At 47.0% G+C, this 15,436-nt stretch overlaps 1 protein-coding gene across 1 annotated transcript in view; it reads left to right on the top strand.

Annotated features, from left to right (window-relative positions):
* Positions 1–12,650, top strand: part of Erich6b (glutamate rich 6B) — a 31,462-nt gene extending 18,812 nt beyond the window's left edge. The window contains exons 6-12 of the mRNA XM_042054073.1: positions 3,065–3,201; positions 3,980–4,041; positions 5,793–5,950; positions 9,044–9,129; positions 9,296–9,448; positions 11,254–11,482; positions 12,441–12,650. Of these exons, the coding sequence (XP_041910007.1) occupies positions 3,065–3,201; positions 3,980–4,041; positions 5,793–5,950; positions 9,044–9,129; positions 9,296–9,448; positions 11,254–11,482; positions 12,441–12,650 (1,035 nt within the window). The remainder of the gene's footprint in view (positions 1–3,064; positions 3,202–3,979; positions 4,042–5,792; positions 5,951–9,043; positions 9,130–9,295; positions 9,449–11,253; positions 11,483–12,440) is intronic.
* The last annotated feature ends 2,786 nt before the right edge of the window (positions 12,651–15,436 follow it).

Raw genomic sequence — 15,436 nt, 5'->3', positions numbered from 1 at the left:
CCAATAAAAAACCTGAGCAAAAAAACTTCACAATTAGTCTAGATGAATAGTAATGATGTCTGGTTGCTTAGGAACATGACATAGGATGCAGCAATACTCAGTAGACTGGGACAGTAAAGAGGAGAAAAGCAGGCTTGCAGGTTAAAGAGAACACTTCCACTTGACCCACAGTGAGTGCTAAGCACCTGTAGGACATCCAGAGAAAGTCCAGCTAAAGCCAAGGAGAAAGCTCTTGGTTGGAGAGTTTGGTGTGGAATCTTGATTAGTTTACCACAGTTCTATAGCAAAGCTTCGAGGAGTGATTGGCTTAAACAGTAGAAGTGTGTTGCCTTTCAGGTCCGGAGGCCAGAAGCCCAAAGTCTAGGTGCTGGCCATCTTCCCCTTCTGAGAGTTCTGAGGGATGGCTGTGCCCCAGGCTTCTCCCCTAGGCTTGTGGACGGCATCTTCTCCAGAGTCACTTCACTTCTTCTCTCTGTGTCTGTCCTTTAGTGTCCACCATCCACTTAGACGAGGGTCTAAGTCATTTTAGAAGAAGGTTGTAGTAATTGCTGATGTCAACTTGACAGGATCTAGAATGACCTAGAAGACACACCTCAGGCTCTGTCTGGGAAGGATGGTCTCTCCCTAACTGTGAGTGGCACCACTCCGTGGGCTGGGATCCTAGCCTGAAGAAAAGGGGAAGAAAGAGGTGGGCAGCAGTTCCATGTGCCATTCCGCTGCTCGAGGACCCGATGCCTGTGACTCAGAAGCAGTACCAGGACACAGACCCCAGACCTCCTGACAGGCGGGGTCTTCGGCAGCTCTGTAGCACCGTGACAAAATACCTGCCGCAGGCTACTCACAAAGTAAGGTCTAGTTTGGTTCACTGTTCTGGAGGCTCACATCCAAGAACATCAGGCCTAGGAGGCGTGCCTCCAGCTGTCTAAGGACCTCTCACTAAGTCCCATATCTTAAAGGTCCCATAATCACCATGGAGCATACAGTCTTAACATGTGGACCTTTCTGCATGCATTCAACTTCCTAAGTGTGGCTCCCAACAATATAACCTGGCAAACTAGGACTTCTCCAAGCAACCCAGTAGAAAGCATGTCCAGGCAAGTTTAGCCAGTCTAGGAGAAGGAACCTTTTGAGGGGATTAGGCATAATGAGCTTGAGTCCTCCTAGTGGCATCCCAACTCCTCAACCTACTTGTTATTTCTAGTTACTATTGCTTGTTTTTTTACTTCTAAGGTACGTGCATGTCCCCACAAGTTTTCCTGTGCAAGCTTTTTTTCTTTAAATTCTGACAACCAGAGATTTACCTAAGAGGGTCTATGGGCATAGGAGACCTCACCTCTGGGGTGCCAAACAAACTTACCATTACAGAGAGAATAAATAGCTTCACCCACGTGATGTCACATGCCAGCTTAAATTGAGTGGAGTAGCACAGCCTAGATAAGACCCGTGAGTGAGCCCATTCGCTTGGGTCCAGTACCTGGGAGACGACAGTGGACACTTAGTAAATAGAACTTGGGACATAAAGTGTGCTGAGAGATCACTGGCAAGGCAAACGGTCATCCCAGCCCTAAGGAAGGGCTGTCACCAGGAACATGGAGGCAGGGATGCCAGTATCAAGGGCCTTAACCTCAACCTTCTCTGAAGAAATGGTGTGGGCTGTGAAGAAACGGTATTCAGAGATGAGAACCAGGCAAGTCAGTCCTAAACCGTCTCCCTAACCTAGTAATACCACGAACCACAAACTTTGACTTACATCTGGACATGGCTTGGAAAAACAGCCTGTCCACGAACTGACCAGAGCCATTCGAAAGCCCTTGAAACACAAAAAACCACATACAACCATTAAGATGGCTAGATCCAACAATTAGAAATGACACCGATATCTGTGGCAAACAGACGCAGAACAGTCCTGGTAGGACAATTTCAGTTTGTGACTTATCTTTAAAGACAGATTAAAGACAGATTATTCTTGTAACTGCCCCACATTGGATGTAACTTTGAAAAGTTATAAAAGGTTAATCGCTCACTGTAGGAGGCTAGCAAGTTAGCGGTACACACTCTACTATCACACATTGACCAATAATGTTCATGACAACCTCGGCTTGGAGATGCTCTGGGCACAGGTATGCCCGGTTCCTACCTGCTCTCCAAGAAGTCCACCTTCATCTCTATCAAAACGGTGTGAGAAAGAAACACTGTGAGGAATCATCTGTGGGCCAGCCACAGTCAGCAGCACAGCCCTGGGACAGAACGGTCCCTTCTATGAACACACACAGAGTAAGACCATAACGGAAGCCCCTTCGAATGTCACACTACCCTGTACAGTGGTTGTCGCAAAGCCGTGGTCTTGAGTAAATCAGCCATCCCTGGGATCTCGGTCACGTGTAGGATGCAGAAAGCCTGCTGCATACTTCAAACATGGAAGTGGATCTATAACCATCTCCACAGTCAAACCATGATTCTATGTTCCCCAAAGATTTCTTAGCATGCAGATACTAAACACGCTTCTTCAGGGATTGGGTGGCAGGCAGGAAGAGGGTCTAATAGTAGTGGGAGATTTCTTTATCCTTTTGAATTTTTATGTAGTGATGGTGGTGGTGGTGGTGGTGGTGTGTGTGTGTGTGTGTGTGTGTGTGCCACAACATGTGTGTGGAGGTTGGAGGACAAGTCTTAGGAGTTGCTTCTTGCCTTTCTCTTATTGAAAGAGTCTGTCTTGCTTTTTTCTGCTGTCATTCTGCAAACTCTGTGATAGTTATCCCAAGCTTCTGAGTCATTTTACTCTCTTACCATATGAAGGCTGGGATTACAGATGCAGGCCACTACATCTGGGTCTTAACATGGGTTTCAAGCATCAAACTAGGGCTGTCAGGCTTGGGTGGCCATCATCCTGGCCCTGGGAGATTTCTTTAGGAGAATCCTCCTAGCCCTGCAGCAGCCTCGCACACACAATTGGTATTTCTTAAGCAATGTATTAAGATGTCACCTGGCACAAGAGTCAGGAAAAGTATTAGCTGACAAAGCATCCATCTCCATGTCTGGGCTACGTCATCTGGTGATCCTTTTGTAGTCTCTTCCCAGCGCCTATCAGTCTATGTTCAGGGAGATCCTCAGTGAGCTGGCGTCTCGGCACGAGCTGGACCAGGACTTGGATATGCCCCTGAGCAAGCTGCTGGAGGGTGAAAACAGGAAGAAGCTGGGACTCTTGTAAGTAACTGATGAGGGTAGCTGGTCAGTGGGTCCCAGGAAACCAGATGTGGCAAACAGGGGAAAAGACCTGAACTAGGGCCAGGCTGGAGGCCAGAGTCAGGAAGCAAGCCCAAGCCAGGCACAAGGACATGGGTAACACCCAGGAGTCAGATGCGCACAAGATCTGGTTGCCAGACTTTGATTTGTACGTTGACACGAGCACAGGTAAAAGGCCTTGATCGTCGCGGAAGGTGGTGCCTGGTCTGTCTTTAAAGATAAGTCACAAACTGAAATTGTCCTACCAGGACTGTTCTGCGTCTGTTTGCCACAGATATCGGTGTCATTTCTATTTGGTTGGATCTAGCCATTTTAATGGTTGTATGTGGTTTTTTGTGTTTCAAGGGCTTTCGAATGGCTCTGGTCAGTTCGTGGACAGGCTGTTTTTCCAAGCCATGTCCAGATGTAAGTCAAAGGAAAGAGGGCTGCAGGAACTTAACTCAGAGCTACCCTGGCACCTGAACCTCCATGCCTGCCTCTGGCCCCAACATGAACACCGCTGGATTCATTTTTGAAAGATCAATTGAAGTCACAGGCCATGGGGGAAGAACTGAGTAGATGCCACGGGACATCCCTTAATATTTGAGATCACTGACCAGAAGGGAACCAGACAGCCCAGCCCTCAGTCTCGCGTTCCCTGATGTAAGACTCCACAGCCTCTAGGCCCTCAGCACCATGTACTGTGATACGCCAACATGGTTCAAACTTGACTTTTGAAGGTTGTTTCCATTCCTTTCAGGCTGAAGAAAAATTTTGAAAAATACAGAGAAACAATTATGTGGCTTATAAACAACTGTGAAGGTAAGCGCCATTCTACCAGCCTCCACCCATGTCTGGTCTTTGTTTGCTTACTTGCTTGCTCTTTGCTAGGCCTCTCCTCTCCAATACTATTCAGGACTGCCACGCAATCTCCCCCACCCCCCCCCCCGCCCGGGAATGGTACCACCCACAATGGCTTGTATCTGCCTAGATCAATTAACAATTAAGACATTTCCCACAGCCAGGACTGACCCACAGGCCTGCCACAGGCCAACCTGATCTAGATAATTCCTTATTAAAACTCTCTTTCCTCGTGCGGTTCTGGGCTGTGTCGAGTTGACAGTTAGAACCAACCAGCACAACTCCTAATCTGAAAAGAAAACAATGAGGCTGTGCTCACTGTCATGTGCCACCGTTGTGCCTACAACCCTGCTGCTCTGGACACCTGAAGCCTAAAGTGTCTGAGCAGCCTACACAGAAAAGCAATGGTTTTAATTGGAGAGTGGCCTCCCCTTCGTGGTCCTGATCTAGCCAGTCACAAGGAAACCTCCAGGCACCTTTGAGATGCTATCCACTTGCTTCCTCTGCCTGCCCTATTGTCCTGTATTACTGATACATTGCCCCACATTTCTGAATGCTCTAATTTCCAAGCTAAAGTTGAGTTAACACACCATCACACAGGGAGCCACTTCAAGAAGAGCTCTGTGCTTTTTATAAAGCCCTGCTGGCATTGTCTTGAAATTCTTAGTCATTTCAGAACAAGGGTCCTTGAGTTTTTATTTTGCATAATTAAGTGAGATAGCATCTCCTATCTAGAATGATCCATTCCAATGGAAAGTCACACAGTAGCCAGGTGGTGATGGTGCACACCTTTAATCCCAGCACTCAGGAGGCAGGGGCAGGTGGATCTCTGAGTTCGAGGCCAGCGTGGTCTGTAGAGTGAGTTCCAGGACAGCCAGTGCCACATGGAGAAACCCTGTCTCAAAAACAAAACAAAAAGGAGAAGGAAGGAGAAGAATAAGAACAAAAACAAGAATAGGAAGGAGGAAGCGGTGCATGAGAACATGATACAGCTTTGCAACTTAAATTATAAACCATCAAAATGCAAAGCTCTTGGTTTTCATGTGTCACTGGGGCTTACGTGTAGTGGGTCCTGGGTTCAAACCTTAGCACTACATAAACTGGGAACTAAATGACGCTTGTGTCTGTAATTCTAGCCCTCCAGAGGTAGTGTGTGTGTGGGGGGGATCAGGAGGTCAATGCTAGTCTGAGGTACATGAGATCCTATCTCAATAAATGAATAAATAATTTAAAACTAGATGAATTGAGGTGAAGATAATCACAAAGTCCCAGTTATCAGACCGCAAAAGAAGAGCTTTCTCCTATATCTTAAACAACACGTTAACAGACATTTACATTATACATTACAATAACATGTTCAAAGTACATTTCCCTTTCTTGGCAAAGTGAACCCTCGAGGCAGCCCATGTATTTATCCAGCAGCCATGAGAAGTGCAGCACCCACTGTTGTATAGCGAGCATGCAGCTTCACCCCTGCAGCCTCAAAGCTGTGCTGGCTGCTCCACCTCTGCCTGCAGCACCTTGATAGTTGGCCCATAACTCGGTTCCTCATCCCCCACCAACACCATGCCTGATGCAGTAACCAACCGTAAGCCGTTCCCCACCAACACCGTGTCTGCTGCAGTAACCAACCGTAAGCGGTCCCCCACCAACACCGTGCCTGATGCTGTCACCCAACCATAAGCTGCAGTCATGCCCTCTCTGAACAGTAGGTCAGAATATGCAGGAGGACAGTACCACCACCATCAAGTACTTCGTATCAACTCTGCAACAGCCCCAGAAGCCAGAGGCAGAAGAAATCAGAAGGGGTAGTTCTACTATCAAGAAGCAGTTAAAGCTAGACGCAGAATGGATACAGGCAAAGATGAAGGTAAGCATGGTGATGAGTTGGTATGTCCACTGTGAACAGGCTTTTTGGTTTTGTTCCTGGGTCTGGTGAGGCACGTGCATCATCAGAGAGCTGTCAGGGCCAATATCTAAAGTGGACACAAACAAGAACAAAAAAAAAAAAGTTCTCAATATGTCAAGACCCAGCTGCCTGTGTAGGCTGTTGAAACATGGACTAGGGTTTTAGTAGGCCTAGTTGAGCGTCTTCTCACTATAAGACAATGAGATTGTAAGGAAATAACCTTTAATAATAAACTATGCAATATAATAGGCAGTTTCCTCGGTAATAAACTAGAATCAATACTTTAAAAATCAGTTATGCAGGGAATAGATACATAAAGCATAGTACATGCATAGAATGGAGCTAGAAGGCTGAGGCAGGAGGATCATGAGTTAGAAGTCAGTCTGGGTTATATATCAAGACCTGACAGAAAGAAAGAGGAGAGATGGGAAGAAAAGAGGGAGGGAGAGGTAAAAGGAAGGAAAGAAGGAAGGAAGGAAGGAAGGAAGGAAGGAAGGAAGGAAGGAAGAAAGGAAGGAAGGAAGGGGAGAAGAGATGAAGGAAGAAAGGAGGAAAAGAGAGAAAGGAGGAGGAAAGGAAAATAGAGAAAAAATAGAAACATGAGTTGTCAAGCTTCGTCCCCAGTGGCTCGGCTCTGTGCCTTCAGGCCTGTGGTGAGATGTAATGCCACAGGGGAAGGTGTAGGCTGAGAAAGCTTCCAGTGCCTGTGTGCAGGAAGCAGAAAAGTCAAGGTCATGAGTCCTAGAACTACTTTTTCCAGCGAAGTCCACACCACCTCCCAGGAGTACCATCTGCTGGGGACCACACCTTCAATGTGCAAGCTTCTTTCTTTTCTTTTCTTTTTGGGGGTTTCTTTCTTTCCTTCTTTCTTTTCTTTGTTTTTTTTGTTTTTTTTTTTTTTTTTGAGATAGGGTTTCTCTGTAGGTTTGGATCCTGTCCTGGAACTAGCTCTTGTAGACCAGGCTGGCCTCAAACTCACAGAGATCTGCCTGCCCCTATCTCCTGAGTGCTGGGATTAAAGACGTGCACCACCACAGCCCGGCTTCAGTGTGCAAGCTTTAGAGTAAGATCTGAACCACAGTAGCTGCTGATTGCATAGGGCCACTCTCTCCAGGTTACTGAGGCGCTGAAGTCAGGGCTCACTCAACACTGAAAGTGAGCAGCTTAACAGACAGACACACGTTTCTTACTCATGTTACATCCATTCATCTCAAAGCTCTTTTGGGTGGTTTCCCTGGGAGGTGGGTCTCAGGGATCTTGGCCCTTCTATCAGCAGTCTTTGTTATCCCAGAGTTCTGGTGACTACTTGCCTTGGCAGAATTCCCAAAGCTAGAAGCCACATTTAAATTCCATCAAGGAGGACAGCTCACATAAAGCCCTACTTAGCTGCAAGGGAGCCGGGCAGGAGACTCCAGCTGGGTATCCAGAATGGAATGTCATGAGTTTGCACTCAGAGCAAAGTCAACTAGCAATGTTCACATGATCCTGATTGCTGTGTTTTTGGTGAAGTAGGAGGAAATGGGAAGGCAGCACTGTCCACCATGGTGTATCTTCCAACCTCCATACAGGCCCACAACCTCCAACTCTTGGTCCTCCATGCAGAAGGGACATACAGACAACCCAACCCAACTTCTGTGAACAGGGGAAAGGGCTCTCCAGCTTACATAGACCATGGTAAGGTTAGAAGCCCCACTAGATTTTGGCTCCTTCACTCCCCCATGCCTGGCCTCAGTTCAATAATCATTCTCCAATTAGCCTAATCAACTCACATAGCCTTTCCAGACACCCATGGGATATCTGCAGTGTCCCATGGCACACAATAGCCCACTAAACAAACCTCGGCAAACATCATATAAACTAGGTACTCCGATGCATTTTAATTAGTAACAATGGTTTCACCAGTATGCCATATTCCTTGCCAAATGTAAGCACACTTACATAAGAAATCATATTGGTCCTTGAAAATATTAAGATGAAATAAAAATAAAAATGAGATAGTTTCACTCTTGGGAAACAGGTCCAAACAATATCTGGACCTCATTAATTTAACTGCTCAGAAAATTCAGGAAGAAGTGGGGAGGATCATGAAGAAGAAGGGGAAAAAATCCAAATCGCATTCAGATCTAAGAAAGAAACTTACAAGGCATAAACAAAGAACTAGAATAAATAAAACATAAACCAGTGTGGAGAAAAACAAACCTAGTAAAACAAGCAGGCTTTCTGGCAAGACTGATCCAAGGGGGAAAAATGTTTTTAAGTATAAAAAGAACGAAGACATAAGGATAGAGGAAGTTGAGATTTTTTTTTTTAAGCAAGCAAGCTTTGTATGGCAGTAAATGCAAAGTTTTACATAAAGTGATAATTTCCTAGAAAAATATAATTTACAAAAACTAATTCAAGAGCAAGGTTTTAAAAACTTAAATTTACCAATGTTACGGGTTGAGCTGAGTTCCCTAAAAAGGACGTGCTGATGCTGTGACCTCCAGTGCCAGAGTATGGCCTCACCTGGAAAAGAGCATCCCTGGGGATGCAATCAGTCAAATAAAAACGAAGGCCTAATGGAGTATGGAATGAGTAGATAGGTCCCTACCCACTTACAAGGAACTGTAAAAGGGCACTGGGGAGATGCGTGCCAGAGATGGTGGGATCACCAAACACTCAGGAGGCTCCTCCAAGGTCTGAGAGACCTAACCCTCACCTTCATTTCACACATGTTGCCTCTGCAGTGGTAAATAAGACTTATTTACGTGTATGAGTGATTTGCCTGCATGTATGTATACCAGGTACACGTTTGGTGCCTGTGGAGGTTAAAAGGAGTTGTTGGATCCCCTGGAACCAGAGCTACAATTAGTTGTGAACACCTTGTGTGTTTTCATTTGAACCTGGTCCCTCTACAAGAGCAGCCAGTGCTTTTGATGGCTAAGCCACCTTTCCAAGCAAGATGACAGATGGGTGCTCAGAGCAAGAAGCTGCAGGAGCTGAGCATGCTAGTGACCCCACCTCTCTCTGAAGGACAGCTGTCACCTGCCTGCTTTCCTTGTCTCTTCTTCCCAGGTACACCAAGGTGATGGAAAAATAATTACCTACCGCAGTGGGAATATTTTCCATATTCTTTTTCCTAATGCCACGGGCCAAATATAGTATCCACTGGGGAAGAGGGGATGCTCATGTTGACGCTTAAAATGTTCGTGATTCTGGCCTAGCATATATGTTTTGACTGAGAACTGTGTCCTCGTTGGTGCCTAACCTTTCTTTGGGAGAGAGGGCTTGTCCCAAGAGGCTGCTTGTGCCTTAACCAACTCGCAGCTACCCATCAGGGAATCTGGCTCTGCTTATCACCTGCAAAGGAGTCTCCAGGGTCACATACATTGTTCTGGAAGACTGTGCAGAAAGTAAGATCCGAGGCTTTGTCACCAACTCTGGCCATGCCACCTTCTACAATGAGGACGGAGAGATCTGGTAAGTTTGAGACTTCAGTCACCACCACTTGGGCCATGTGGAAGTTGTATGGTGGAAGTCTGGTCCCTGTCTCCTAACTTGTGCATGTTGGAAACATGAGAAGGCGTGCCACAAAGGACTAGTACAGACCCTGCCTTCAGGGAAAGTGCCACAGCATCCCCCAGAGTGAAAGAGCGATCCTGGCCTCTATGACCACAAGCCACTGACTTCACCTCTAAACCTCCCAAGAGTCCAACCTTATGAGAACTGCCCCCAGAAGGCCCTGGGGTGCACTATTTTAGGAATCTAGAAGTGGGGCTTAGGGACACACACATCATATACAGAATCCAGAGTCAAAAGGCATATTCTAAATATTTCATTAAGATCAAACTTGTTTTTTTGATTTTTTGAGACAGGGTTTCTCTGTGTAACAGTCCTTGCTGTCCTAGAACTAGCTCTGTAGACCAGGCTGGCCTCGAACTCACAGAACAAACTTGTTTCTTAAGTCATTAGTTCTGGTAATGGTGAAAGTTTTCTCTGTCCAGTTCAAGGTTACAAGGTCCCCTCAAATTATCCCTCTCAACCTTTCTTGGGTGTTCAGTACTTCCTGTTCCAAATGAAGTGATTACCATGTGGGGGAAACATATTATATAGAGTTAACTTATTTTCATCAAAATAAGGTGCACTTTTATTTCTAAAAGTCTACTCTCATCTATCTGGCCTTGGATTTCAAATGCCATCTCCTGTTTGGTTTCTTTATTATCTGCTCTCCTCTGATGGTCACATGTGTAGAAAATACTGTCTGCAAAGTCAGGTCCTGGATAGGAAGCTCAGGGCTTTGAGGCAAAAAAAAACCAGTTAATGATAGCAAATCTTGTCTGGTGACATGCAGTGGGGTCTCTTAAGGACAGAAGATAACTTGAAGAAATCCAGGATATGATCACTGTAGGTGAAGAAACTTGAACCCAAAAGATGGCAATCATTTGCCCTGAGTTGTATATAAAATTAGAGGCACAAGATCTTAGGACATTTGCTCTTCCTGATGAAAAGGGGGGTCTAAAAGTCATCAAATAGCAGCCATAACCCCAAGGTCTGTCAACACCCGAAGAGCAGAGAGATGGTCAGGGCAGGAGTGAGAGCTGACCCCCATCCTCAAGATTCCACACCGTGGGCCTGGGATCCATAGGGTGGAGAACAGTACTGCAAAGCTCTCAAGGGATCGTGGGAACTTGGAGGGAAGTGTAGGAGGGGAGGCTGTGCTGCATGAGGCCAAGAGAAGCTGTGACTGCATGGAAAGACAGAGCCTGGACTTGGGTGCACAAGCCTTGTTGGGACCTCTTGATCCCGCTTAGTTAGGGTTACCACTGCTGCAATGAAACCCTATGACTACAAAGCAAGTTTGGAAGTCTTTATTTCACTTATACATCACTCTTCATCAAAGGAAATCAAGACAGGAACCGAAACAGGGCAGGAACCTGAAGGCAGGAGCTGATGCAGAAGCCATGAAGGGGTGTTGCTTACTGGCTCGCTCCCCATGACTTGCTCACTCTGCGTTCTGATAGAACCCAGGACCACCAGTCCAGAGGTGGCACCACCCACAATGGACTAGGCCCTCTCCCCCATCAATTGTTAATTAAGAAAACTCCCTACAGGCTTGCCTACAATCAGATCTTATGGAGATGTTTTCTCTGGTGAGCGAACCTCTTAGATGACCGTAACCAAAACCTTATGGGCCCAGGCAGAGAAGGAAGAGTGGAAGGATACAGGAGGGATGGATCCCAGAACCCAGCAGCAGACATGATTTCTGACCCATCTCCTTCCCCCAGGTTGAGCCTGAGCAAACTCCTGGGCTACTACTTCCCCGAAGGTCAGCATCAGAAGGCGTGGAACTGGTGGAACCTGGGCTTCCACGTGCACGCACCCCCCGTCATGTGTATCACGTTGAAACTCAACAAGTACGTCCATATACAAATTAGGAGCCAAGACAAGGTCATCTTCTTCTTCTTTGCCCCCAAACAGAGGAGGATTTGCATAAACATGGGCACCAGGTTCAAGGTAAAGTCTTCACACCCCTGACCAGAAATCAGAGAAGGGGAACATGAGAAAGGATAAGGGCAAGGGAAAATGTACGACCCCCAAGAATGCACTCCTGGTGACCTACTCCTTCAGCTAGGCGGCACCTCCTGCTCTTCATCACCCCATCAACAATGTCATCGTATCCCAAATCCATCAAGGATTAATCCCCATCTAAAGATGCTGTCACACACACAGAAGTGTGCTTTAGTAATCTCCAAGGTGATTCTCAGTCCAATCAAGATGACAATCCTGCCTTAGAGTTTCTATTGCTGTGACAAAGCACCATGACCAAAGTCACACTGGGAGGACAGGGTTTGCTTGGCTTACACTCCCACAGCATTGCTCATCACTGAGGGAAGTCAGGACAGGAACTCAAGCAGGGCAGGAAGCTGAAGGCAGGAGCTGATGCAGAGGCCATTTTCACTCAAACTACTGCAACCACATATTGCCTTTCTCTTCCTTGCACTCAGCCACATTCACATAGCATGCCAACACCTCAGCATTGCACACCAGAGAAACCAGCACCCCAAATAGCTTCCTGTGGAGCAGGCTCATGCCGTCAGCACACACTGCTTCACTCGTTCACAGCAGCCCTGTTGGAAAATAAGGCCAGATGCAAGAGAGAGATTTATCCTCTTTGGTCCTCCCCCCAAAAGCACTGCTCTCACATAAACACCCCCAAAATGGTACAGAACAGCACAAATGCAAGCTGGCTCCCCTCGAGCTCTGCTGGAAAGCAGCAGTGCCCGCAGGTCACATGACCTCAGGAGAGGGCAGACATTTAGGACACAGCAAGAAGGCTACGGGCAGCAGGACTAGGGAATGAGATCGGCCTTCGAGGGCAAAGCTCCAGAGATGTTCATCTGGACTAAGTCCTGGGTTGGGGCATGGCATCTGGGCAGCACTGACCCTCACCCAGCCTTCTGTGTACCCCCAGTTTATAAACCCGAAACTACTTCAAGCCATGAAGAATAAGGAGGTCCTGGAGACCAAGCCCTGCCCAACATCGTGGAAGATCCAGGCCCTTCTGGGAAAAATAAGCAGGGGTCTGAATTTCCTGAGCCTGTCTGACTTGGAACACTTCATAGAGGTCGTCCAGGTGGCACTCAGCAACCTCAGTGCAAGGAAATCTCGAATCTGGCTTTAGGGCAGCCACCAAGTTGTCTTGGGCCTCCACTGCATGCCTTGGGAAATGGAGACCTCAGGAGTTGCAGGGGACCCACAAAGACCTGTTTACATCTTTGCAAGGAAGCTTGTAGTTAAGAACCTGTACCAGCTCCTTTGTTGGGGGGGAGGGTAAATAAAGGGGGAGGAGAGAGGTAAACAGAATCTGTGGCTGGGCACAGAGAAGACTGAGTGGTCATCCCTGCCCTAACTGTTACTCAGAGACACATCATCTCAGTAAGTAACATTGGTCACCACCTGTCCCCTTGCTCCCGTCCCTGCTGTACAGAAATTCTTCTGTGGCCGTCAGTACTTGCTTGCACTGAAGACATAGACTGTCAAGCTCTGTCCTTCATTATCTGTGTGCCTTTGGGCAAGCAGCTCTATTCCTTAGTTTCTCCATCTGTACAATGGGCCTAGAAATAGTTCCTGCTGTGACAGAGTGGACAGTATTGAATTCATTCATGCGGGTAGTATCCCAGGATCACTGCAATTACTAGTTAGCTTGGCCCCTCCACCGGCGTGCGTCCCTTAGTTAAGGCTGAGTGCCTGCATTTCCTTTGGTTTACAGGGTCAGTCCCCATCCCCTGTCCTGGGTCTTTTTGTCATGATTCTGACTCCCATTTACAAACAAGCCTATGTCATGAGTGAGTTGGGCCAGGTGGTTCTGTGGTGCAGGCGGTATTTCTCTTGAAGACTTGGAGGCCAGGAGGGGCACAGAGACTCCCTTTACAGCCTAGAAGCTACCTGTCTTCTAAGTGACGTCACCCTTGTATCTACCTGGTTATTTGCATGATTCCCCATCTGAGAGTATCTCCAAACCTCAGGATTACCCCCAGAACACTTCTACCCTTCATCCACTTCGTGGCAGGACTCACACCCATCCCAGTCCATCCTGGGGCCCCCTGGAAGACTGTCCCAGTCATCAAGTCGCCGCTGACATTGTGCAAGTCACACGCCACTCCTGGCTTTGGCACATTAGGGGAGCAGTGCGGAACACTGTTATTCACGCCAGGCTGAGGATGCAGTATCCTCTCATTCTGTGCTCCATGCATGCAGAACCCTTTTCACTTACCTCTGCTTTGGATCTTAAATGTCCCCTTGTCCCACCCTTAACTGTACCAAGGATTTGGTCCCCAGCCTGATGCACTATTGGAAGGTAGAGGAACTTTTCAGAGGTGCAAAGAAACTGGGTAACTGGGATGTGTCCTCTAAAGAGATATTGGAACCCTGGCCCCTCCTCTCCTTACATCCTTGATGCACGAAATAAACAGTTTGGATCCATTATTCCTTTCCCACCATGACCACCACATGACCACCACAGACCCAAAGAGATGGAACCAAGCAAGTATGGACTGAAGTCATGACCCAAAACAATCCCTCCTTCTACATTGTCTCAGGATGCCACACACTTGTCAGGACAACCTAAGGGTCTCTGTCCCTTGATGAGGGTAATGGTATGGAGCCATCACCACTGCTCAGGCTACTGCTGTAGACCCTGGCAACCTGCTGTGATGGAGAGGGGGGTAGTGTTTAGTTACGGTCAAGTGCATGTCCGCCTTGACTAACGCTTCATGTATTTGGGAAGACCGCATATAGTATGGTACCTAATTTACTATTAGAAAAACTCGGGAAAATCCAGGCTTTGGTTCGTTGTATAAGATAGCTAGCCTCTTTAAAACAAAAGTCGAAGGAAGGAAGGAAGGAAGGAAGGAAGGAAGGAAGGAAGGAAGGAAGGAAGGAAGGAAGGAAGGAAGGACAGGAAGGAGGGAGGGAGGGAGGGAGGGAGGGAGGGAGGGAGGGAGGGAGGGAGGGAGGGAGGGAAAGACAGGAGCATGGGAAATGGTTCCATAGGTCAAGTGGTTACCAGGCAAGCATGAGAAGCCGAGTTTAAAGCTCCAGCACTCAGAGAAATACTGAGCGGATGTCCTGGCTCAACTATAATCCCAGCACTCAGGAGACAGAGAGAGGATTCCCAAATCAGGGAGCCCTGGGTTCAAGTAGGAGACCCTGCCTCAACACCTAAGATGGAGAGCAATCAAGGAAGGTTCCTGAGATAAGTTTGGGCCTCCACACGCACATGCAAGCATGTGCATACATATGCACGCATACCACACACAGGCTAGCACGAAAGAGGAGACGGGGTGCTGGAGGGTGTCACAACCGAGTGAAATGTGCAAATACAGACTTTGAAAAATCTGTAAGAGAGCAGAGGGGCGGTAAGTAAGCTGACATATAGACTACATATTAGATACTGAATCTGTTTTTTAGGATTGATAATAACACCGGGACTTACAAAAGAATATTCTTATTTAAGAGATTGATGCTAAACTATTCAGGTGCAAAATGTTTTAAGTACAATTTGAAAACATTTCAGCAAATGAATGTGTGGTTCTACACACTAATTAAACCTCAATTGTATAAAAGAGACCAATCTGGCAAGAAAAAAATCTTAAAATATACATAGAAAAAATGTGGAAGCTATATGCCAAATGCTTAATGGTTTGCCCTGGAAGGGGGAGCTGATTCATGAGCCGTGACTGTAGAGAGCTTTAGTTAGTTATGGAACTGGAAAATGTCTCTTTCTTTACCTTGTATTGTTTTAGAGGGAAAACGAGACGTTGTTCAGGTCTGCACTGGTTTCTACCGGCCTTTGCAGAAGGGTTCCCACTGAAGCGGTGTGTGGCAGCATGCACCTGTACCGCCACCGCTACGGAAGCCGAGGCCGAATGACTACTGAGCAGGAGGCCAGCCTCGGCTACATAGTGA

Source organism: Arvicola amphibius, chromosome 13 (assembly GCF_903992535.2).
Source record: "Arvicola amphibius chromosome 13, mArvAmp1.2, whole genome shotgun sequence".
In the NCBI taxonomy this organism is placed as follows: Eukaryota; Metazoa; Chordata; class Mammalia; order Rodentia; family Cricetidae; genus Arvicola; species Arvicola amphibius.
The sequence above is the reverse complement of the archived record's forward strand: the minus strand, read 5'-3'. Positions and strand labels throughout refer to the sequence as shown.